The sequence below is a fragment of the Telopea speciosissima genome, chromosome 1 (assembly GCF_018873765.1).
Source record: "Telopea speciosissima isolate NSW1024214 ecotype Mountain lineage chromosome 1, Tspe_v1, whole genome shotgun sequence".
Classification (NCBI taxonomy): Eukaryota; Viridiplantae; Streptophyta; class Magnoliopsida; order Proteales; family Proteaceae; genus Telopea; species Telopea speciosissima.
In genome coordinates, this window is record NC_057916.1 from 17,172,823 (window position 1) to 17,199,729 (window position 26,907).

A 26,907-nucleotide genomic window follows, 5' to 3' on the forward strand; every position below is an offset into this window, starting at 1 on the left:
GTCCTCCATTATAGTATGTAACTATGTATGTTTGGACTAGATTTAGGGGTGCGCGTGCACCTTTAGGCTTGGGCCTAAAAACCTCCTAGCAGCTATTGGGTTTGGCTGGCTTTCTTGCTGTGGGCCAGGGTAGTATTTTGAAATTCCAATTAGCCGTGCTGGGTTAGGTTTAAGCATCATATAAAATTTTCATATTGCCACATAGCAAGGTGTTTGGATAGGGGTAAAGCGGTCTTTTTGTGTCTTTTGTGCCTTATTGTATGTGAGACGCATACGGCAGTATAGGTAGGGCGATAATAAAGGATCCCGATGCTATCCGAACCTACCACATCTAAGAGCATCAATTTGGAATCGAATCCAATCGTATTAAACCTTCAAATTTCAGACTGAATAGATAGGCGATGAAGGAGATCAATAGTAATAAAAATAAAATAGTAATATAGTAATTTGCCTCTCATCCTCCCTCTCCAGTCTCCTCCCTCCTCCTCCCCTTCTTCTTTTTCGCGGAGATCTCCGGCTCCTTCCAACGAAAGCTAAGATTGATTAGCCAACGAACTAATCCAACAAATTCAACTCTCTTTTTGATTTTGCCGAACCAATCACCCACATCAAAGACAATGCAAGGTCAATCCATTGAAAAAATCAACCCACTACCTAGTTTTTACTATCTTGCTGTTATGTAACACATCCATTCAATTTAATAGTGTCATTTTATTTTAAGTTGTTTAGAAATGGAAAAAAATTGAAAATTGTAATCCATCTTCAATCGTGGCTGATATAAGTTATTGGAATGAGAATATCTGGTGTGTTCATAGTCTGCATATCTAAGTACTGTGCAATGGGTACTGACAAATTTATGGCAATGTACCGGAAATCATATATCCTTTAAATTATCTATATAGGGAATTTTTTATTTTTATTTTTAGTAAAATCTATAAGGAAAAAATTAATTAGATTATGATACATTTTTCTAACTTAACTGATAGAGGGATTGGATTGAAATTAGGATGAATCTATGTATAATGCTTTGCTTCTACTTTTACAACTAGCCAAAATCTTGTAATCTGAATTGAAGCTCAAATCACCAATTAGGTTGTTCTTGACCTGGTTCTTATGACTCATTTGAAATCTGAGATCACCGTAGGATGATTTGAGAACTTGTAATCAATTTCACCTTCTCCGTTCCCCTCCATCCGGCTTCCGTAGCCACCATCTCACAGCCACGTCTCAGGCTCAAGACGACGAATTGAGAAATTATAAATCCAACAAAAAAATAATGAAAATTCTAGGCAACATATACTTAGAAATAGACACAAACACAACTCCCTCACCTCCCTCTTCCAATCCCTTCCTCCGTCCTTGTTAGGAAGCCATCACCAAAAATCCTGTGCCCAACCCTTCCCCACCCTGCAAAATTTTATCCGCACCCTTTTTATCTGTCACCTCACCCGTGCATTACCCTCGCGAATTGGGAAAGATTCACTCCTGAAACAAAGTGTAAAGCGATGGAATTTCGAGGAAAAAAAATGAAAAAAAAAATATATCATTGTAAATGTAAAATTACATATATGTCGCTCAATCAAATAAAGATACATTCTGTTTCGGGCAAGCAAAGTCTGGTTACAAACAAAAACATCCATGAGGCCATACTTAAAAAACAAGCAACAACAACAAAAACTAGGCAATGCAATCCTAGGTTCCAAACTCTTAAATTAGATTGTTATAGATCTACAGGTGACAAATAACTCTAAGAACGAGCAGTCCCAGTTTTCCAAATATTCAGATAATGTTTAGGACCCTTAAAGAAGAGATAAATAGGAATGGGGATGAATCAGTAAGTAAAAATTATTAAGAGAAAAGATGAATCTGAAATTTAGTGAAGCGTAAAGATAAATCCGACACAAATTTGGATCCTGCTGGGCAGCCAGATGGCCTGCGTGCCGTCTGACACAAGGAGTGGCAAAATGATCCAACGGTAAAACAGTCGATTCAACACTCCAAGCGAATCGAAATTTCAGGACAAGGTTGTTAATTCTCACCCTCTCAACCAAATAAAAAAACACTTGATTGGAAAATCCAAGATTTTAAAAAAAAAAAAAAACCCTAAAATTATAGGAAGTCAATAAGTAGAGGTGGGGCAGGCTTAAGGGTTTATGCAGTCATAAGTGTAAAAGATTCCAAATTTGACAAATTCTGTTGGATGTCTTTTGACTCTCCACGTGACTCCAAATTTTATGTTTGAAACCAAATAAGCTCCCCCAAACATGCACTTACTCACCTAATCTATTTGCTGGCAATTAACCATTGTCAAAATTTGGCTTTGTATGCATATTTGTAATGCCCTAATTATAATTGTTAGATTATCATGCAACATCAAGTATGAAGAGTTATGGAAAAATTATGTTATCTATATTATCAACTAAATATTTTTATGTCGTATGTTCCAAACTAAATAATATTGAATAAAATATGATATTGATGATTTATAAAACAGTATTCTTAAAGGTCTATGATAGAAATTCACGTACCAGTTAGATTTCTATAATATATTGATTTTCTCCAATACCTGAGTCTTTCTATTCGAGTTTTCATTATCATAACATTCTTATATTCAACATGCATATAGGTTGAGAGATGTAAGAAAAGAATTGAAATGGTGTATGGTGTTTTTTTCTTTTTTTTGGTAATAGTGGTGTATGTGTTTGGTATATGTTTTATGGTGAGTACATTGGGGCAATGAATTGTTATAAACAAATATCACGCCACCAACGTATGGTGCTATTGTGTATTCATTAGTTTTGACAAATGCATGCCTTTTTAATGACTTCCACTATACTTCTCATGCATCTTATCAAGGTAATGATTGATCGAAATGTTCATTTTGTGTGTCTGAATGGCTGCTCTATAGGTGAATTTGGAATTTGAAGTTTTCATTTCATTGCCCTTTGATTTATTCTAAAAAGTATATAGTTTGAAGGGTAAAAATGTATTTTTAAACTAATTTGGAATCATACCATTAAATAGATTGAAATACCACAAGGAAGGATAGAAATGTAAATTCAACAGGCCCAAGAAATTACATTGTTGCGCCTTATCCCACACTTTTAACAATCACAATTTTTTTCAAAAAAATTTTCCTCCCCCTCTCTTCTTCCTTCTCACCCTCCGTCAAGCTCTCATCGATTGCTTCATAACTAGATGAAAACCTCCAAGAGGCAGGCCATGTGGGAAAGAAATGTAGACATTTACAATCGATGACGACCAAGCATTTCTCTGCCATCGGCTTACACTGGTTTCACCACTCCTCTTGAAGCGGGAGTCTTGGTGTGAGAAAAATTGAAGAGGTGAATTTTGCTTACTCAAATTGATATGGAAAATATTGGTCAAGAAGAAAAGAATTTGGATTGACCGGATCTACGCCGGGCTGCTTCGTAATGACTCTATTTGAATTATTGCTCTATGTTTTTTATTTAAATTCATTAAATTTTTATTTGCTTTTTCATTTCGGCACAATTTGATGTGATTCTCTGTATGCTTCTGTTATATATTACTAGTGTTATATTATTGTAATTTTTTTACTTTTTGATGATTATTGACACAACGTTATTAGGTTTTAATTTCACTTTCCTTCCCTTTCTATTTCCCTTGAATCCAAATGGAGTCTTTAATTCCCTTGTCAGTTGCAACCAAACGAGCCACAATGTTAGCAATGTAATGCTTATAGACAGTCCAGCCCAGCCCATCTAGTCATTTAGTATATGTTTGGGACTGGAATGCAGCACCGAACCTACTTTCGGTACTCTTGTAGTCTTGTTCACAAAAGGTGATTTTGAGGTTCGTTGTCTTTCTTGCTATCTGCTTGCCTTCCATACCTCCCTCTACCACATACTAATCATCCTTTGAGCTTAATGAGATCCAGATATGTGGCGAGTATTTATGGGCTTAAAAAATTAAGTTATGGGCCTCCACGCCCATATCCTGTAAATATGAAAGAAGGTTTTGGTTGGGCTGGGTCATTTGGTGAGGGGGGTTTCAAGCTATCGGATTGGCTAGAATTTAGATTTTTCTTGCGCTGGGCAATTTGGGGTTTCAAGATATCGAATAGGCTAAAATTTAGACGTGGTTAGGCTGCTACCCTGCTCCAGTTGCAGTCACAACCATACGGCCCATGACCTTGAATGTCTTTATACACTAGTTGGGATCCGGATCCTCTTCAGTGAGGAACGCGTTCAATGAGTGCCCAATGAGCATCCAACAAGTGGACTAAATATGTAACACTGACATTTCAACCACATATAAAAGATTTATTGGAAAAATCTCTCCACACTATTAGTTGGGGAAGCGTTTCCAGTGCCCCCTCACACACTCTCTCTTCGAGACCGGATCAGGTCCCCACATGGGGACAATAGGGACAAATCTAGACCCTTGGCCCACACCCCATGGAGGGTTTGGATCTGTCCCCATTAGTACCCATGTGGGTGGGGACTTGATCCAAACTCTCACTCTCTTCTCCTTAATCATGTGGGCCTCTGTTGATGAAATCGTTTCTTACACTAACAACGTGGAAGTAACCCTCCCACAAGATTTATTATCAACAATTCAACTTGTTTATAAAACATTGACTTTTCAACCAAATCTAAAATATTTATTAAGCCCAACAATGTACCTGTAACAAGGCCCAACCCCATTAAGGATCAGAAAGGCTGAGTGGCTCTACCCAGTTCATAGTTAGCAAATTTTGAATTGGAAATTATTTGAAAAGTTTTAAAAAAAAATCCAGATTTATTTTCATTTGCAAATTTGAAGAAAAAAATATTTAAGTGATTGGAATTAGGTCAAGAAGTGGAATATGGAAAAAGTATCTTCTGGAGAATGGAGATAACGTGGATGATTTGGATTTGGATCCCCCGTGCTCGGGCAAGGGTAAAGCGGTCATTGCAATATCTGCACAGCACGACAGATGGGGCAGCTTGACAGTACAGGATCTGGATCCTCAGAAGTGCGCCATGATTATCATATCTATATATTTATAGGAGATGGAGACGAAAGGATAAAGCTCTTCTATATGTACTTTATATAGAGTTCCGAAATTCAAATTGAGAGAGAGACAAAGGATAGAAGGAAGAAAGCATTAAGAGGAATTCCTCGTTCAGCCTCATCCATCCAGCCAGGTCTTCTATATTCTACAAGATAAAAAAGAGAAAGCCAAGTACAGAGGAAATGTTGGATAGAGTCGTATTTTTGGGAGTGTTTGGAAGTTTCGAAAGGACATTGAAGGGAGTGGGATTCTTTCCCTCCATACATTCATATATGTGGGTGACACGGACAATTCATTCATTGCAGATAAAATAATTAGTACTGTTGAGACTTTGAGATATATACTATTACAGAGGCTTTGGTAGGACATCTGCCTCATTAATGTTGAGTGTCTAATGGGGCTCGATCTAGTGTATGGACATTAGATTAGATCAGTCTAATATAAAATAAGTTAAAAGACTTGATTTAACTTGTTCCATCAGCTCTGGAACTTTAAGTGTATTAGTCAAGTACCTAACAATCAACTTTCAATTGGCACTTAGCTCTCAATTGGTTGGTTTTCATGTATTGTAAAGCAACCCCCCCCCCCCCCCCCCAAAACAAAAAAGAGCCTTAGGATACTGAAGATTATTTGAGAAAAGACTTGTTTTCATTATGTGGGAAAATGATGTGGTAATTACAATCATTGGATACATAGGATACAAATAAAGTTTGTCAGTTGTCAAATTTTAAAGCCAAATTCAATTGCATCGCCTAATTTTCACATTTCTTTAGTGTGACGCTTCTATCCTTTTGAGGGTTGCTCTCTTGTATTCGTAGGAAAATTGTATCTCTTTGTTTTTTTTATAAATTGATAATGATGAGGGTTACTAAATTTACTAGGAATTCTTTGTAAACACAGAGATATGTGAGGAAGAGAGCTTGTAACTTTTTCTCCATTGCTAGTGAAACTGCTCTCGTTTCTTTGTAGATGTAGACACCTTGCTAAATCACGTGTCCTTATGTTATGGTTGTATGATTGATTGCTCTCTGTTCTACGTTTTTCTACATTATGTTTGATTTTCATTTTTCATTAGAATTTTTTAACTAATTATAATTATAGACAAAAAATTCAAGAAATAATGGTCCAAGTTCTGCTTGGCTTTTTCCAACAATTATCATTTTCCATTTTTTTTCTGTTGGTTTTTGTTTACATTTAAACTAAGCCCATCCCATCTTAGGAATGCTCTTATATTCAGTCACGAGGCAGCAAAATCTGAGTAGATAGAAAGAGCCAGATCAAGAAAGGACATAACCCCTTCATGGTCTTGAATTTTCCGTATTCAGAATAAACACTCAATGGTTGAGGCTTTTGCAATGGCACTGCTTGACCTGATTCTGAAAATGTACATATACAAACAGGTCAGGGTTGATGGGTTGAGGGATTGGGCTCCTCTCCCGCGTAGCACGGTGTGCAGCGCACATCATGCAGCTGGGGAGGCCTTGATCCACACGCCAATACATCGGGATGTGTGTTGGCATGTGGATCAGAGCTCCCCAGCCGCACGATGTGCGTTGTATGCCGTGTGGTGCACAAGTGCGTTGGGACTAGTCCACCTGCCAATTTGAGAAATGGACTAAGTTTCCCTCCACCCATAGAGGACGGTTCACCTACCATTTTAGGGTTTACAAATCCCTATGGGGGTTTTAATTAGTTTATTCACAAAATGTCCTCCCGATAACCCCCTCCTGCCTTCTCCTGCCCCGCGATGAATGGAATCGATCCCATTCACCGTGAGTGGAGAGAAACTCGGGTCCTAGAAAAATTGTTCAATTATTGAGATATACCGGCCTGTTGAGTTGTATCGGGGGTTAGGTCATAACCCATTACCTAGGGAGAGAGGTTAGTCAGTTAGGTATCCTATATATGAACATACAGTTAATTTGGTGTACCTCGATCGGACTCGGTATGTATAGAATTGGGTTTATTCGAAATCGAACCCAATAAATTTCGAGTCGAATTGATTGATCAAATCATCAATTCCGATCCAAATTTTAAAACCACGCATGTGAGACAGATCTTGAGGTATTAAAAAAGAAAAATGGGACAAATTTAGAAATAAAAACCTGCAGCAGCCCTCCTAATTATTGGACTATATATATATGTTAGGTTGGCTGTTTATACTTTTCTCCTATCTTTAAATATCTGAAGAATCTTTTTAGTTAGGTGTTTAATCAATTCATTTTCCCACTTTTGGATAAGAGAGCTTAATAATCTTACCTATCAAAAAAAGCTTTGTGGTAAGTTATTAACTAATTAAACAGTGTATTAGAGAAACCGAATGAGACCTATACAACAGTGATATTAATTTTGTCCCATGAAAGAAATTAAGGATAATTAATCTCATTATTAGCATTAAGAAGTAGTGAAGAATGAATGACAGGTAGAGATCGATTCATGGATGGATAGGAGAGGTGATTAAGAAACATCCATATATATCCCTTTCCAGTTTCCTCGCACTAATTAAAAATAACACTAAATAGGTGGTGGCCTGTGGTGGAGCAGGGGGTGAAAGGGACCATCACTAACTAAGGAAGGAAGGAAGGAAGGCAAAGAGATGATTCCAACCCCCATCACCTAAACTCCAATAATTCAAAGTTTGATCTTGGACTACTCAGTGAACAGAAGTAGGTGAGGTTTTCATCACCCCACGAAAGCTAATACAACCTACAACCCCCCCAACTTTAGAAAATTTGATTGTGCCACTTACCAAACGCTTCTCTCTCTCTCAGCTCCTGCCCTTTGGGGTTGTGAGTTAATAAAATCACCATTCGGGCATCAAAAAAACTATTTTATCTGTAACCAATTGCATTATGAGGAAGATTTCTCTATGAGGGAGCATGACCCCTATGCACGCACAGAGCCAATGAGAATGTGCATGATGGCATCAATGGTGACATCAATAGGGCAATCATTTTCACCATTCATGACGAGTAGAGTAGTCATTTCGCACCCCTTTATGTCTGCACAGGGCACACACATCCCTATGAAAAGTTATAACTTATATTATTTAATGAATTTTTTTTTTTTGTTATTTTCAATTTTGGTAGGACCAAACCTCTTTGAAGGAGAAAGTTTTCCTTCTCCTATATTAGAACTCATCTAGGGTCATTATTAATTTTAAGAGAAAATGTTCTCTGCACTGGTGATGCAGGATGCGCCCAAACACATGGAGAATGTGCAAAATAATCATTCCACTTCATCCCCTTAAATGACCGAAATGACCACCCCATATGTTCATTCCAATGCGCTCTTGGACAGAGAACATCACTCCTTACTTTAATTACTCTATCCTCTAAGTATACAATAATGCTTTCCCACTGTTCCATACCCGTAGGCCATAGGCAAGGGATTTAATTTCCATAACTTATTCCATACCAAATTGACCACACAAACTTCTTAGTTTTATTACCAAAAAATGCCCTTGATAGAAATCAGAAGTTCCCACTGTCAGAGTTTCAGTTCTCCCACTAGAAGACAAAAAGCGTATACTTTACTTTACCAAGATACTAATACAATCCCACAAACCACTAATAATACAAAACACAAACCAGAACGTACGCTGTTACATTAACACCACTCATCTACACAAACAGAGGTTAGAGTTGATCAATAAATACATGGAATTTTTAATAAGTACAAATAAGTTATAATTAATATACTTATCATTAATTTAGGCTATCCATGATGAAAGACAAAAAAAACCTCATTGGCTATAGAGGAATAAAAAAGGTTCCATTAATGGGACTTTAATTTCTGTTAACTTACCTATATTCAAATACAAAAATTAACAATAGAAAACAAATTAATTGGCAGGACGGTTGAAATCTTGCCTATTTCTGTCTATATTTTTTCCCCTCATTTTATTCTTCCAAGAAAATGTACAAATTATATCTATAAATTTCCCCTTATACCCCTTATCATATAGAGATGAGAGAGAGAGGAATTTCAATCCCAAAAACAAAAAAAACAAAAAAAGTAAAAACAAACTTAACTGCGTGAGCCTAATAAGAGAGCAGGAGGAGAGAAAGTAAATAATACCAAATACCTAAGGCTAGTTTGATTAGATGGAACGAAGGAAGGAAGGAAGGATCAAATGTCGGTGCTGCAAGGTTGGGAGAGTTGGTATTTGATACCGGCGCTGACTGTGATACCGGAGGCCTGATTTCCAAATCTGATAAAAGCAGGACAATTGACGTTGATACGATAGTGATCGGAAACCCAGGTTCCGACCTTCCATCGGAGCTTCCCATAGATCTTGACATGGATGAGTATGTAACCGGACGACTCATCCTGATTCAGTGAGGCGGCGAGGTAAGGAGCGATGGGTACGGAGTTACCGTAGATGAAGGGAGACCATACGTTGATATCCTTGTGACCCTCGTAGGTTTGGAGCAAGAGCGTAGGAAGGGTGATCTGTTGATCACGGTAGGTAGCGTAGATATCCATTTTGTCGTAGTAGATCCCGATCCTATCGTTTGGGTTGCGCGACTGTACCGTCACCTGTATGCTCGATGTCAGGTAATTTGGTGAGGTAACGTTGAATTGGTACACCGTCACGTCCTGTAGCGTGAACTGAGGCTTCGTCGGCCTTAGGATCAACCATACCAGGAGTATTGCGAACAGAACCAATATCACGAACAGCAGGATGGCCGAGCAAATTCTCTTTATGAGCTTCTTCCTCTTCATCCCATGGTTCCCGCAATCCTTCGCAGACATGGCGATTTTGCCAGAGGATTTTTTCCTCTTATACTGAAAGGTAAAGAGACGAGTTGAAGCGGAAGAAGAAGAAGAAGAAGGAGAAAGGGTTCCGGAAGGAGTGAAGGTATTGTAAGGTAAGAGTAAAACTAGAGAACTCGATTTCTATGGAAGGAGACTTTTATAGAATGAGAAGTAGACAATTTTTTATTTATTTATTTTTTTGGTTTTTTACTCCTTTTCCTCCAGACACCCTAGAAGCTCTACGGATGGATGTAGTATTAATGTATTATTAATACTGGAAAGTAAATTTAAATACATGTGTTAACGTTATAAATTACAAATCGCTCAAACGTCTAAACCCTAATGTTTTCTTTGGTTGGGATTAGTGTTGTTTACATTTGTTTACACTGAAGAGAGAGTAGAGAGTACAGGGAAGATAGTCAACCTGTACAGTAGAATAGATCGACCGCGTGTAATACTGTAGACACCCTAGAAGCTCTACGGATGGATGTAGTATTAATGTATTATAATACTGGAAAGTAAATTTAAATACATTTGTTAACGTTATAAATTACAAATCGCTCAAACGTCTAAACCCTAATGTTTTCTTTGATTGGGATTAGAGTTGTTTACATTTGTTTACACTGAAGAGAGAGTAGAGAGTAGAGAGTACAGGGAAGATAGTCATCCTGTACAGTACAATAGATCGACCGCATGTAATACTGTAGCCACTCTGGCTAGTTTGAACTTTGATATGAACAGGGTTACACGTGTCAGCCGCCACGTACTCCATGTGATTACGGATTGTGCTTCCAAATGTAGTCAAATCATGTGGTTATGCAGGGCTTCAAGAGTTTTACACGTGGCATTTTTTAAGGTGTGGCGCAAGTGATGTACGTACCAGATCATTTGCCCTGTTATTATGGTTTTTAAGTGTTTGTTTTGATAGGCCGCGTATGATTTGGTAAGAAAGAAATTTGTACAGTCGGTGGGTAGTAGTCAACGTGAACCGTTTCCATTAAGTCGTCGGGTGAGTCATTTTGCAAGAGCACATGAGGGTAAAATGGTCACTATACACACTACAAGATGCGGGGTCACATACTCCTCCAATCCCAATTTCTTGTTAAGTTTTTTGGAATCGGAGAAGTACTTTGGCCATTAAAATGGACCTCGAAACCACCCCACGTTCTCAATCCACGTGGATGAAATTCTGACCGTTGGATTATCGTTGCCTAATGCAGTGAGACAAACTACACAACACCCGAAATCACAGTGACGGATCCGACGCAGACGCCGCCGGGTGGGCATTTTCGTCAGAATGGGGAGTAGTCCATTACAATTACGGTCGTAATAATCTCTAATTTATTATTGCGACAGTTAAAAGGACAGGATTGACCTTTTATTTTTTAAAGGATTATGAGATACTTTTTTTTTTTATAGCAGATTATGAGATACTAATCCAACTTTAGGAATTTGGAAAGCTTAATCTAACTTTAGGCTTTTCCATGACGATTGTGGGGATTGGGGGGTTGGAAGTAGAAGTCTAGAAGTCTAGAAAAGTTTAACTCCTTTTTATTTTTTATTTTCTATTTTCATTGGGAAAACTGATCTTTTGATATTGTTGATTTTTTGTGTGGGATTTCTTCAGGATTTGGGGATAATGAGTGCAGTTCTTGACCGTTCGTTTCTTTGGTTGGTGAGAGAATCCGTGGGTGACACGTCATTGCCCCACCATGGGACCCATTATCATGACGACCTCCCGTCTACTTTCTACTAACCTTTTCTTTTTTCCTTTATGGAGTTCGAGAAAACACCCTCCCCAGTCCCCACAAAATTTGAGTCCCCACAAAGCAACCAGAAAAAATAAAACCTTACACAATTCCATTCAAGTGAAATAAACAACCTCAATTCTTTGTAGTCTTTTTGGGTCTGATCTTTCTTTTGTATTTTTAGGATTAGCAATGGTATTGTTGATAGCTTGATCAAGTAGGTTCAGTTAATCTCAAGTATCTCATCCTTGTTTATGCTTCTGCACATGGCCCCATTAGCTTCCTGTTGGTACATAGGCCACGTTGCCTTTTAGGCTACCATCTCTCGATTTTATTTTACGTATAAAAAATATTAACTGGTCGAGTGGTTCCTACGCCCAGACACAAGATCGCACGAAATTATTGCTCAACCTCCAGTGAACTAAAAATCTCATTCGATCAAATGCTCCTCCTGCATACACTCTTTGTTGGCCTTTGCACTAGTGCAGACGCTACACAACCAGACAACAATCTCTTACCTTTTATTTTATGAGAAAGGGTTCTCTAAGCAAGCAGTCCCTCGCACTAATTTTTTTAATCGTTATTTTTTTTTAAGGGAGAGGGATAGGCACATTGCCCATATGCGATAAACTAGTAGGCGGCACCAATAGAGGTGTGGGATGGGATATCATAAAAGAAGGGCAAGGGGCTCATTTCAAAGGAGAAAGAGAAAGATATAAATAGTGGGCGCAAGCTTATGGTACACTAATAGTGTGTCTAGTCTTTTTTTTTTTTAAATTTATGTAATAATTCATGTGAGGAGGTGTAGTATTTGTAGATTGCTCAGAGAGATTTCTTTTTTTTAATCTTTGAGAAAAGAATCTACATATTGACATCTTCTATGTCATACAAACGAGTGCATAGGAGTACTTGACGATTTGTAATTTGTATACGAGCCCACATGGTCAAGGAGGAGAGAGAAAGTATGAGAGTATGCATGTATACAATCAATAATGTATACATCATTTTTCTGATTTTTTTTCCTTTAGAAAAAAAGAGGGGATTTGGATTGGGGTCATACATAAGAAAAGAAAAAAAAAAGTTTCTTAAAATTTTCTTGGATCTGTTTTCTTAAATGAATAATGACCACATAGTAATTAATATTTCCTACTAAATCCATTCTAAACCTCTTCAGTTTTGGGAACCAGGCATGTTCCATGAAATATTTTCCACATACAAATAGATATTTTCTTTTAGAGCATGTGAAGTTAGTTTGCCCACATATTTCCTATTTCCTATATAGAAAGGTCTTTTCTCTCTTACTTTTTTTTCTTTTTAAAGTTTAAAAAAGGGTATCAATCAGGGAAATGACTCAATAATCTGCTTAGGTCATTGCACGTGGGATGCTCTCCATGCGCTTTCAAAAGACTGAAGTGCTCAGTTCCACCAGAGGATTAAAACTAGCCCAATCTTTGGGGCCATAGTTTGAGGTATCGGATCGGATCGGTCGATTTTGGTTGGATCGGGTTAGTATCTGTCAAGATCGATTCCAATATTAATCCGATCCAACTGTACGGATAGCGGTAAAAGTGTAAAAAAAAAATAGTTTTTTTTATATAAGAAAACAGAGACGGAAGTGTCATGTTTGCCCGAGTTTGAGCGATCCCAATCCAATCCCAATCCGATCCGATCCAACCGATATCAAGGTCACGAACCATGTTTGAGGCTAAAGAGAATTAACCTTTATTGTGATTTATGGCGATGTTTGGAGTTACAAGAGGTATAGTCCCTCATCCATTATCTAGATCTTCCATGTGGCTTAATATACCTTTGAGCCATTTCCACCTAATGTCTACAGGTTTATGATTAGACCCTGAAGAGGTATTTTTTTGGGCTTTCCCACTTTATACAACATGATGCAAGGAGTCTAATTCATTATCTTAACTTGAAAATCAAAGGAGATTGGATTATAGTGGAGAATATCAATGCTCTATTAAAGACCTATCTACTTTGTTTTGATTGTCTTTCTCTTTCTTTTATTAGTAAGACAAGAACTTAATGAACTAAATAGCTCATAAGTTTGCTAATTTTCGGAGGTCCCTCAATAGGGTCTCTTGGAGCTCAAATTTTTCTTGGTTGTTCCTACGTAATAAATTTTTGGGTGAAAGTTCTCTGTCCGAGAGTGTGGCCTATGCCAGCACTCCCATGAGTCTATCTCTCTCCTCCCCATGTGAAAAGACACTTCTGCCACCTTGTTTTAAGGAGGAGAGAGATAGACTCATGGGAGTGCTGGCGTAGGCCACACTCCCATACAGAAAACTGCTTCCCTAAATATATTTTTTTTACTTGAAAACAAAAGAGAGAATAAAACAGTATACATTGAGCTCGGTAAATGCCACAATATATGTTCCCAGAATGTAGACTGAGATGTGCCACTTGATACTCTCCTAAATTCTACACTTTCCCCCTATGACACAACCGGCTAAATACAAAATAACCTCTAAAATATAACAACCTGTTGGTTTCCAGGGCTTTCGGGAGTAGGCATGTAATCGATTATTGTATCCCTTTGAGTACATCAGAGTTGTGCTCAAAACTAAAAAGATAAATAGTTATCAATACTGCAATATAAAACTCACAAGGATGGACCTTGGGGGAAAAATATATTGTTACTAAAGCACACACTTCTGCTCACAAGAAAAACAAAGAGAGAGAGAGAGAGAGAGCAACACAAACTAAGTGAGTTGGGATGCTTGCCACCCCTCTATTTATATTAGGAAGACCTTTTTTATACTCACTTGTCTTAAAGGTTGTCTTTCTGTTTTTGTACGACTATGATTAAATGTCTATAGAAAATTCTGAATCCTTAATCATGATCAATCGTCTAAATATATGTGTCTTTTAAAAAGTACAACTTTACATTGGATATGTCTCTTATAGGTAGAGACATGTCTTCATACTCTTCCAAGTATGTAAAGATGTCTCTCCACATAAGTAGGAGTATGATTTATATCTCTTTGTACATGTAAAGGTGTGACTCATCTAAGAGTCATATATCTAACCCTTTCACTAAGGCTCTGTTTGTTTGATGTGAAAAATGAGGTGGGAATGTTGTGGGATTAGGTCCCATAGTATAGTAGATTGGGGAATACGGGTGAGATTTTTATTTTCTCATGGACAATAACCAAAGTCGTTTATTTTTTGTAGGACTTTAGATAACATAGGGGTGGGATTTTCAAGTGCCACATCAGCAAACAAAGCAATTAATGTTATTCCCTGAATTTTTTTAGGTTGGGGTGGGATTTTTAAGTGCCACATCAGCACTTTTCCACCCCAATTCTCCCACCCCACCTAAATCCCCATCAAACAAATGAGGCCTAAGGGATGTGACTCATCTAAGAGGTATATGTTTTGTCAATACATTAAGCGGTATGTTTATACATGGACACTCCTTCTTTTCATTATAAATACTAGATCACCCAAGAAGAAAATACTCATGTACCTGTGCCTCATCTCATAATGCCACAATACAACATAGCATGGTGATGGAAACTAGACAGGTATTTTGAATCTTTGATTTAAATTTATTTTAAAATCAACAAAAATTCAAATAAAAAACTAATTTAAAATAAAATTTTATTAGTGAATATCTTTTTTTTTTACATACAAATCAAGAGATTACTAATCAGGGTGTAAGAATTCAAATTATATCTAAGTAATTTAACAAAAATATATATTGGTTCACCAGATCATGTGATCAAGCTAGAATTTTCTTTTGCTTTCTTCTCTAAATTATTCATTTATAATGCCATATAACCCTCTATATACTATATAATTTTTTCCTATAATTAGGTATGAAATTTTACTAAAATGTCTGACTTGTATTACATTCTTAATCATTTTTCACAAATAGCAAACCAAATAAAATTGAAACATGACATATGATCAATAAAAACTGAAATAGACAATGAATCTACCAAATTTGAACACCAACAAACCCTAGGTGGTCCATTTTTGTTTTTTACAGGCCATGAAGAAAAACTAAAAACTAAAAACTACTGTCCACATCCAGTGGATGGTGGTCTACTTAGAGTAGTAAGTAGTAGCGAATAGCGATTACTTTAAAAAAATAAAAAAAAAAGAAAAAGGAGAGAAAGAAACAATTGAAAGACTCCAAGTCCAACAACTGCTGCAGGTTCGCTTCTTTAATTTTACAATTGACCCCACCATTAATGAGAACGACTTACTTCATGAGGTCTATCATCCTCGGTAGACCCGTCTCGTACTCATGGACCCCACCCACCAATATGGATCATCTATTTCTTCATGGACCGACAAAAAAAAAAAAAAAAAAGACCTGGCCGGCTTATCACAATTCACACCAGACCTGTAACTTTCAGGTCAAGATCAACGGCCAAGATTTTGTTGGGATAAAATAAGAAAATAGATTCCACTTCCCACACCCACCAATTGACGCAATGCATTGAAAGATAATTAAGAGTTAATGGGGGTGTGGTCACATGCATGCATGCATGTATTATTGGAAACACCCATGATGGGCTTAGAGGATTCCTTTCCATTCAATCATCTTTGAGTGTGAATCGTGAAAGCAACTACTTTGGCAACTTGATTTTGGGGTACTCTTTTTTAAGACTTGGCTTTTAAGGGACATATAATCAATCAAGGAGGCCCAACCCCATTAGACCAACAGTTTTGTGGCACTTAAAAGGACAAGCGCTTTCCAACCAATCACTACGTATAGAGATAGTGTCAGTACCTAACTTTCTCTCATGGCCACACACACATATATATATATTTATATTAATGTTTTTGCCCATTAAGCTCCCATATCTTTTTATTAATCTTAAAATTTTTAATCATCCCTTAACCAAAAAATTAAAAAAATTAAAAAATAAAAAATAAAAAAAATAAAAAAAAATTTTAATCATCCCTATTATGATATATTTTTTCAATTTCTATGCAACGTACCCTTGGAGCATACTACAACCCCAAGTGGCAAAGGGCCAACATCGAGGTGCCAAATTTTTCCGTTGATGTGAACTCTTGGAAAAGATCAGTCTGTTATCCCTAAAGTAACTTTTAGGGGTTTTATCAATGGCCCTTCCACTCAGTACCTTTAGATCACTTAGGTCGACACATTTTATTTTTTTTTTGGGTTTTAATATCATTGTCAGATGCTAATAGTGACTCAACACCCTTGGTTTAAATTGTTCATTATCATTGCTTTTGATTAGATATTTCTTCATTTTCATCTTCATCCATCCCTCCCAAATTCCATCCTTTTAAGGTTGGGCTGGGGACAAGTCTAGCTATTCGAGTTGATAATGACCAACCCGAGCTTGTAGGTTTTTCTTAACTGAATGGATTAATTAAATTTGCATTAATTACTTGAAGGTTACAGTTTCTTTGGGTATGGATCCTGCTCAGTTATAGATGAGATGTGTTCTGCAAGAAATAATAATATTATATAATACATAAAATTGCCATTCAGATTTGTTAATTTTATAACCAAATAGAATGATTTTTTCTCTGGAAGTTCTTAATATATATTATGAATTATAAAGCATTTATATCGAATAAGATAGCAAAATAGATGACTCTGGTCTATGATTTAAGAAATAATTTGTTTTCTATCAAAATAATAATAATAATAATTTGTGAAGATTATTAATTAATAAAGCACACCATTAATTAATCAACTACCAAAAGGTTCAAAGGAGATATTCTTGTTCCTGCTTTCAAGGGTCAGTTCTCACGTCCAACGCAGGTTCATCAACGTAGAAAACATGTTCTACATTATAAAGAATTCAAATCCCATCTAACTTGTTCTCACCATAACCTCAATAAATTTATAACCCCTCACCCCCCCTAAAAAATATCAGAAAAGAAAAGACAGAATTGGAAGTCATAAGGGAGGAAAGAAGCAACGAGGAAATTCCCTAAGAGATTTGTGCAACTGATCTGCCCGACCATATTAATTCTTAGTTTTCCAAATTATCACAATAAAGAGAGTGGTTGGGTGAAGAAATAGTGTCCCACAAGGCCACACACACACTCTTTGTCCACACCACATGTTCTTGACCATGTTAAAAGAATTTTCAAATCAGTAGGTCCCATGTTCTCCTACCAGTAAACCCAACTTTTATTTAGAATTCTGTAGCCAAAAGAAGAAGAAGAATATGACCAAGGGAGGAGAAGGATGGATATACACAGTAAGGGAAGAAGAATATGAACAAGAGAGGAGAAGGATGGATATACACAGTAAGGGATCCGAGTCCCGTCGAGCAGGGGTAAGGTAGTCTTTTCACTGCCTTGCTGTATCTGGGGCACTCGACAGTAAGGACAGCTCGGCAGTAGAGAACCCCTACAAAAAAGAGTAAATGTTTTTTTTTTATCCTCTTTAATTGAGTCTTAAACTCACTCTCATCAGTCTCCCATAAAGTCCCAACAAGATCTTCTTTGAACCTTTAAATCCCTAATATTCAGGTGGATTTCATGAAAATCAAGCTTCGATTCTCTCTCTTTCCCACACATACACGGTACACTAAATCTCGCTAATGAAAAGGACAAAAAAATAAAATAAAATGAAGAAAGAGAGAATAAAGCAGAGAAAGAACCCTTCAGTGGTGGGAGATTCTAAAGGGAAGGAAAACCCCAAAACTTAAAAAGAAGAAAAGAAGAAATGGAAAAGGAAAGAAAGGGATATCTGGAATCAAAGAAACCTGTCTTTTTCAGATACCATCAAGCATGGTTTTGTGAGCTTTGTTCAAGTGAATATGATTGAGTAAGACATCAATGGAAGGGTTTAGCGTATTTATTGAAAAAGAAAGAGGAAAATTGCATAGAAAAAAAAAAAACCAAGGAGAAGAAAAGGACTCCCAAGAAGATTAAAAAAAATAAAAAAAAGGAGAGATGATTGGAGAAGACAAGGAAAGCACAATAATACAATAAAAAGATTATTCCTTCCTATCACCAGTCTCCACGGCTCTATATGAAGAATTGAAGATGGATAAAATATATTTTATGGTCCATCGTTTTGAGCCACATATATGAAGTGTTTTATTGTTTTATTTGATCAAAACAAAGATGGAAAACCTACTAGTCTACTACCCCCATGGACTTAAATGCATGGAGCACCTCCATACACTTTGACACGGAGTCATTGAATCGGTTGGGGCGGCAGCAGACTTGGTTGACCATTGACCCCATATATCAAGTGTTTATAGCTTTAGACCTCAACATCAATGACTAGATAAAAACAATTCTAGCTAGCTAGCAGGGATAGTCATGAGGTATGTACTAGCTCATCGATCCCTTAATTAATGTGATTAATTGGTCTCCTATCTCCTAATTTGATTGAGTATAAGATTAATTATTTATACTAATGCATAAGTGATGGATGTTGCAATGCCGTTGGTTGATGCAAATTAAGGAGTCGACTTCAATAACAATAGAGAATTAGGGTTACAAATTCGATCTCCTCATTTTGTCTAGAAAATACCCTCACTTTAAATTCATAGCAAAACGTATATAGGTATAAAATACAAGAAATCCTACCCCCAACAAAAAAGTTGATCGATTTGGACAAGCCAATATTTACTACGTGGGTAGTTGCGGTTTTTTCATTGATGTCAAAACAGTTGGAAAACTATATATTGACTGGGGCAAGTTATTCGAGTCGAATCAAAATTTTCAAAACCTTGTTAAAAAATCATGTAGATTGGGCCGAAGTAAAAATGACAAGAATCGGTCCCAACTCATTCGAGTCACAACAAATTTGACTAGTCTAGTCATTTTTTAAAAACCCCCGTTGAATTTATTCCACTTGAGTAAAATGGTAAAAACCCTCAAGTCATCATGTTCAATAATTCATTGAGGGAAAATGAAACCCTAAATCCCTCTACAACTTGTTGATGGCTAAGAACAGTGACTCTTTGCATTTGTTTATCAAAATATTCCTGTAGTAAATGGTGTACAAAATGACCTATATAAAACCCGTACTACAAGAAAAATATGTATCTATTTAATCAATCACATTGAGGAATGAATCCCACCCCTTTTACTTGGCATGCAGAAATTTAGGTCAAGTGGGAAAATGTTGGCTGACGTAGCCCAATTGCCACTTCACTTAAGGGAATTGCTAATAGGTGGTTAGATTCCCTATCCTAATGGGTAACTGTTGTGATGGTGGGTATCTATGGGAATATAATAGGGAAAGAGGTTCTAGCCTTGGTTGATGTACACACAAGAACAACCATCATTCCTGTGTATTCTGAGAATGACAAGAAGACTAGATGTCAACTTCTTAAACGTCATTGTTGAATTTCGACGATAGTTGCCAGAACATACAATAATTGCAAGAGAACTTCGGAGTTAGGTAGCAGAGTTTGGAGACAACTTTTAGACTTGAGGTAGGTGATCATCATTTTGTTTTCATTGCCATTGTTTGTCCCATCCTTTTTTTGGGATGAGGGATTTACGTAACAAATATATTGAAAAGAAAATAAGAAAAAAGAGATAAAATAGGAAATGATAAGGTTGGCTTTATAGACGAAGCTTAGCGTACGACGTAATTTGGAGGCCACCAATCACCTTCTCAAGATAGACTCAATAAATAATTTACAATTTTCATTCTTCGGATTCCATTACGTATAATGATATTTAAAAGAAGTATTACAATTACATAACAACTACGCAACATCGGCCTTCCCACGTACTCTAACGATCTCCACAACTATCTTATGTACATGCAACTATTAATTAACAAACTCCTAACTTCACACAACTACTTAGACCCCTAATTCCACATAACTACCTCACTTGATCACTTGCACTGCACATGCATATCTGCATGTTTCTAGGCACACACGTTGTAGAGGATGAGGGGAGGATTCCATTTCTATTTTCCCAGTGATGAACCACTATTACAGTTAATTATAAACAGATAAAACTTGATGAACGATGAATTCATAACATATATAAAGAAGCTTCAAGAATTTTCTATCAAACTTTTCAATGACAAACAACAAATTAATTGATATGTTTTTTTTTTTTTGTATATCTTTATGTTTTTATATTTTTTTACTAATATATACATTTATATTTTAAAATAAGAAAACGTGACTTGTCTTGATTAGGTTTGACTGGGCCAAGTCACGAGATTTTTGAAAAGCAAGTTCGATTGAAATGACCTAGCTCCTATCTTATCGTGACGAAATAGAACCCACCTATGAAATGATCACCCCACCCTAATTTTTGATATCGTCTAGCAGGGCTGGACGCTCCAGCTTCTGCCACGATTGGATAGAATAATTTCCAGTGAAAAAACATGATTTTCAAACTATAATCAAATTTTCAAATTTATGATCATAGATATTATCTACACCATCATCTATCGGTTTGGAAGGCTTTTCAAACTTAGCCTGTTCCCCAACATTAACGACAAATAAAAAGGATTTTTCGGAAATTAGCTGATAACTCAGATTTAGCAGACTAATGGGAAATACTTATCTACTTTAAATTCAAAGGGAAAAGGGTGGCGTGATGTGTATCTGTGCCCAGACACAGTCCAATATGGAATGACCAGTATACCCCTAGAAAGGCGAAAAGGACCAACGGTGCACCGATCCTTTTCCGCTGGGCTGTGTTAGGGCACAGGTACACAAGAGGCACAGAACCGATTTCAAAATATACTCAAGCGAATACTCTAATTCCTGCGGGACTTTGTTGATAGAATTTTCTTTCATACGGAAAGAAAAAAAAAAAAAAAAAAGAAGTATCATAGTTCATTTTGCTTTTCCATGTATTAACCTTTTATTTGCTGCACAATGAGAACCTCACTAGCCCCTTGCTCAACCTGTCCCGCTCATACCCCCGCCCCAGGCCCCCAGCGTTCACCCCAACCCTCTCCCAGTCTCCCCTCCGCCGCAAACCAGGGGTTGGTGAAGTCAGCTTACCATCTTCCTTCTGTCTCCGCCCCTTCCCCGCCGCCTCTGTTTTCAAATGTCGGTGCTGCAAGGCTGGGAAAGTTGGTACTTGATACCGGCGCTGACGGTGTAACCGGAGGCCGGATTCCCAAATCTGATAAAAGCAGGACAATTGACGTTAATACGATAGTGACCGGAAACCCAGGTTCCCACCTTCCATCGTAGCTTCCCATAGACCTTGACGTGGATGAGTATGTAGCTGGACGATTGGTCCTGATTCAGGGAGGCGGCGAGATAGGGAGCGATGGGTACGGAGTTGCCGTAGATGAAGGGAGACCATACGTTGATGTCCTTATGATCCTCGTAGGCTTGGTGGAGCAAGAGCGTGGGGAGGGTGATCTGCTGGTCACGGTAGGTGGCGTAGATGTCCAGTTTGTCGTAGTAGATTCCGATCCTATCGTTTGGATTGCGCGACTGTATCGTCACCTGTATGCTTGATGTCAGGTAGTTGGGAGAGGTAACGTTGAATTGGTACACCGTCACATCCTGTAGCGTGAACTGGGGCTTCGTCGGCCGTAGGATCAACCATACCAGGAGTATCACGAACAGTACTAATATCACGAACACCAGGCAGGCGGAGCAAAGTCTCCTTATGACCTTCTTCCTCTTCGTCCCATGGTTCCCACAATCCTTCCCAGACATGGCGATTTCGGCAGTGTTTTTCCTCTATACTGAAAGAGAAAGAGACGATTTGAAGAAGAAGTAGAAAGGGTTCGAGATGGAGTGAAAGTATTTTAAGGTAAGAGTAAAGTAGAGAAATCAATTTCGATTGCAGGAGACTTTCATATAATGAGCCAGTCCACTTGTACAGTGGGTAGGGCGCTCGGGCGGTGGTTGGGGCGGTTATTGCATCCCGTGTCTGTGTGAGTCTGTGAGGACCCACACAGGGAGAACAGTCAGGTGGTAGTAGAGGATCCAAATTGGTGGTGTCCATCCCGAATTTTTATCTTCTCAATTGCACTGCGCGTACTTGACGTCAAGTACATCTAATAGAGGGAGGTGGACCTCACGTGGACCCCACCTCGGACAATGTGTTCAGGCAGGGGGTAGGATAGTCATTTTTGCCTCTTCTGTTAGATGTACTTGATGTCAAGTGCGGACAGTATAATTGAGAGGATAAAGATCCACCACCTTACTAGTGTAGTCACTCTGGCTTATTTGAACGCAATATTGACACGCTTAGACATGTCAATTGACATGTACCGAATGGCTCGATGGTCAATGGGAGCACGTACGCAAGCATCGACTAAGGTAGCGTTCTTTTCTCCTATGTTTAGGACTTTAGGGCTGTCATTTGTTTTAGGGAATAATTATTAATGTAAAATTGATCAGCCACGTATGATTTGGTAAGAAAGAAATTTGAACAATCCGTGGATGTAGTCAACGTGAACAGTTTCCTTTTAAAGTCGTCGGGTGACTCATTTTGCCACGAACACTTGAGGGTATGCTCCTCTCATCCCAGTTTCTTGTTAAGTTCTAGAGTAATTAGGCCTTTTTAAAAGGGGTGTAAGTTTGGCCTTGTCAATCCGAATCCGTCCTAAGCTCGAATAGGGCTTGGATTGGATTTTTCAACCTGAGGGCAAGTTAAGGTTGAAATTTTCAGGTTTGGAGTCATGGTCGGGCTGGCCCAGGGTTAAGGCCTCGGGCTAAGCCCAATCCGACCTGACCTTGTGTTAGGTTATGCTTTACAATTTTTATGTTAATCTACTAGTTTATCAAAAAGAAAAAGGCAAATTTTCTGTTGAATAAAAAATATTTAAAATTTTAAGATTGTGATAAGTTTTTTAACCCAAAGAGAAGTCTAATAATCAATTGAGTATGAAACAAACCAATACCCAATCACATGAGACTGGTCAATCAGAGTCAACCAGGCCCTAGCAAAAATCAGGGTCATTCAGGGCTGGACTGGGCTGGGCTGAGCACGATAGGGTTGGCTTGTATTGAGCTTAGAGGACCCAGGGTTGGGCTAGGGTTTTAAAAACCCCGGCCTAACCCGGTCCTATTTCACCCCTAGAGCACTGTGATCATGGTGTGGCGATGTTCACTTTTACCTTTTTATATTTTGATACTTTGATGTAATTATTGGGATATGTAATTAATGATTTACGTCTTGTTACTATGGATTTTGAGATAAGATAGTTATAATACTTTTGTCACTGTAGTTGACCCTTTAGTATGAATTATAATTATTAAATTGTTTCTGTTGTCAATTATTGTATTGGTTTATGATGTGTGGGTTTGTGAATTTTAGACACTGTATGTGTGAATCCTATAAGTCTAATTAGATATTAACAAATATCCAGTCATATCATCGGTTTAGCGGAGGCAGGGTGTGACAAAAAACAGGGTGTGAAAATTCAAATTAAAATATAATTTAAAAAGAAAGAATTTATTGGTACACCAATTCATGTCATCATGCTAGAATTTTCTTTTGCTTTCTTCTCTAATCAATTATAATTCCATATAACCCATTATGTACAAATCTAATTTAGAAAGAAAAAAAAAAAAAAAAAAGTTGTCACTCAATTTATACTTTTACTTAAAAAAGAGAGAGAGAGAGAGAGAGAGAGACAGTAAAACAGGTTGTGATACTTCAAATTAAAATGTAATTTAAAAGAAAAAAATATATATTGGTTCACTAGGTCATGTAACACATGACATATGAGTAAAAACTGAAGTAGACAATTTATCTATCAAATTTGAACACCAACAAACCACTACTCTGCGTGGTCCGATCCATTTTATTCTAAAGACTGAGAAGAAAGACTATCCACATCCGATGGAAGGTGGAGACAACCCTATCACTTTAATTAAATAGCCTTCTAGAATACTTACCAGTTACTAATAAGAAGAAGAGAAGAAATAAAACAATTGAACGACTCCAAGTCCAACAACTGGTGCAGGTTGGTTTCTTAATTTTACAATTGACCCCACCATTAATGAGAAGGACTTACTTCATGTCTTGAGGTCTATCATCCTCGGTAGACCCGTCTCGTACTCATGGAGCCCCACCAGTATGGATTGTCTAATTCTTCATGGACCGACCCAAAAAAAACTAGGGAGACCTGTAACTTTCAAATCAAGATCAACGGTCAAGATTTTGTTGGGATAAAATAGATAAATAGATTCCACTTCCCACACCCATCAAGGACGCATTGTATTTAAAGATAATTAAGAGTTAAATGGGGGATTTGGGGTACCGCCGTACCGGTGTGGTCACATGGATGCATGCATGCATGCAATAATGGAAACCCCCATGATGGGCTTGGAGGATTCCTTTCCATCTATCCATCCATCCAGCATCTTTGAGTGTGAATCGTGTTAGACTTGGCTTTAGAAAGAAAAAAAAAAAAACAGAAGCTTTTAAGGGACGTACAGTCAAGTAGGTGCAATTCCATTAGACTAACGGTTTTGTGGGAGTAAAAAGGAGAAGCGCTTTCTAACCAATCAGTAGCTAATATATATATATATATATATATGGAGATATTGTCAATACCTAATTTTCTTTCTTGCCCATTAAGCTCCCATGCTTTTGTATTAATCTTAAATTGTTAATCACCCCCTACTATGCTATGGTTTTAGTGCACGGTATTGGAATGGATATGGGCAACACGTTAAGTCGATACGATATTGGTCTAGATCGATTGTATTGAACAAAATTATCCTTGAAATTTCTTAAAAAATAAGTTTTTGATCATTTTATCCCTTTGTCTGTACCGTGCTATTGATATAGTATCGGCATGATATCGATATCGATGACTAGAAAAATCGATACATATCGCCTGATATAGGTGATACGATAACGATACTTATAACCATGTACTATGCTCTATTTATTAATGCCTATGCAACCCTTGGAACTTACTACGTACTACCCTATGTGACAAAGAACCGACATTGAGGTGCCAAATCTACCCATTGATGTGAACTCTTGGAAAAGATCTGCTTAATATTTCTAAAATAACTTTTATCCATTGAACGATGACCCTTCCACTTGGCACTGTTGGATCACTAAGCCCCGACACATGTTTTTCTTCAACAATAATTTTCTTTATTATTATTATTATTTTATTTATTTTTTTTTTTTATTTGAATATTAGTTGTCAGGTATAATAATTGTAGGGGTACTGTGGTTATAATTGAAGCTGTTTGTGCAACTGATCTGGCCGACCATATTAATTCTTAGTCTTCCAAATTATCACAAAGAGCGTTGGTGGGTGGGTGAAGAAATTAATACTGTCCCATATGGCCATACACCACATGTTCTTGACCATATTAAAAGAATTTTCAAATCAGTAGGTCCCATGCTCTCCTACCAGTAAACCCAACTTTTATTTAGATTCAATTCTGTAACAAAAATAAGAAGAAGAATATGAAGAAGACAGGGAAAGGATGGATATATACAGTATATGGCGACGCCCATCGGTAGCTGAAAGCATGAAATTAACTACAAAAAGATTAGTTTTTTTTTTTTTTTTTCTCCTTAACAGATCAGACTTAAACTCACTCTTATCTGTCTATTGTGCCCATAAAGTCCCAATAAGAGCCTCTTTGAACCTTTAAATCCCCAATATTCAAGTAGGTTTCATGAATATTAAGCTTCGATTCTCTCTCTTTCCCGCACACACAGTGTACTAAATCAATCTAATGAAAAGGAGAAAGAGAGAATAAAGCATGCAGAGAAAGAACCCTTCAGTGGTGGGAGATTCTTAAAAGGAAGGAAAACCCCAAAACTAAAAAAAGAAGAAAAGAATATCTGGAATCAAAGAAAATTGTCTTTTTCAGATGCCATCAAGCATGGTTTTGTGAGCTTTGTTCAAGTGAATAGTTGAGTGAGACATCAATGGTGGCATTTAGCGTATAAGAAATCATTTAACTAGATTACCATTGCTCTTGTCTTCGGAAAAGGAGAGAGGAAAATTGCATAGAGAAATAAACAAAGAAAAAAAGACAAGGAGAAGAAAAGGACTCCCATGAAGATTTAATAAAAAAGAAGAGATGATTGGAGAAGACAAGGAAGGCACTATAATACAATAAAAAGATTATTCCTTCTTATCCCCACGGCTCAATATGAAGAATTAAAGATGGATATCAAATTTATGATATATTTTAAGGTCCGTCGTTTTGAGCCACATATATGGAGTGTTTTATTTGATCAAAACAAAGAAGGAAAACCTACCACCCCATGGACTTAAATGCATGGAGCTCCTCCATACATTTTGAAACCGAGTCATTGAGTCGGTCGTGGCGGCAGCAGACTTGGTTGACCATTGACCCCATATATCAAGTGTTTATAGCTTTAAACCTATAGTCATGTTCAACCAAAAAAAAAAAAAAAAACCTATAGTCATGAAGTATGTACTAGCTCATCCCT

General features: G+C 37.3%; 2 protein-coding genes across 2 annotated transcripts; both read right to left on the bottom strand.

The window, feature by feature from the left end:
* Positions 1-9,115: 9,115 nt before the first annotated feature.
* Positions 9,116-9,826, bottom strand: LOC122648556 (NDR1/HIN1-like protein 1). The gene has a single exon (XM_043841769.1). The coding sequence runs from the start codon at positions 9,794-9,796 to the stop codon at positions 9,170-9,172; it is 627 nt and encodes a 208-aa protein (XP_043697704.1). The 5' UTR covers positions 9,797-9,826; the 3' UTR covers positions 9,116-9,169.
* Positions 9,139-22,195, bottom strand: LOC122648555 (NDR1/HIN1-like protein 1). Its single transcript, XM_043841768.1, has 2 exons — positions 21,546-22,195; positions 9,139-9,161 (listed from the first exon to the last, which is right to left on the bottom strand). Exon 1 carries the CDS (start codon positions 22,173-22,175, stop codon positions 21,546-21,548), a length of 630 nt encoding a protein of 209 aa, XP_043697703.1. The 5' UTR covers positions 22,176-22,195; the 3' UTR covers positions 9,139-9,161.
* Between the last annotated feature and the right edge of the window lie 4,712 nt (positions 22,196-26,907).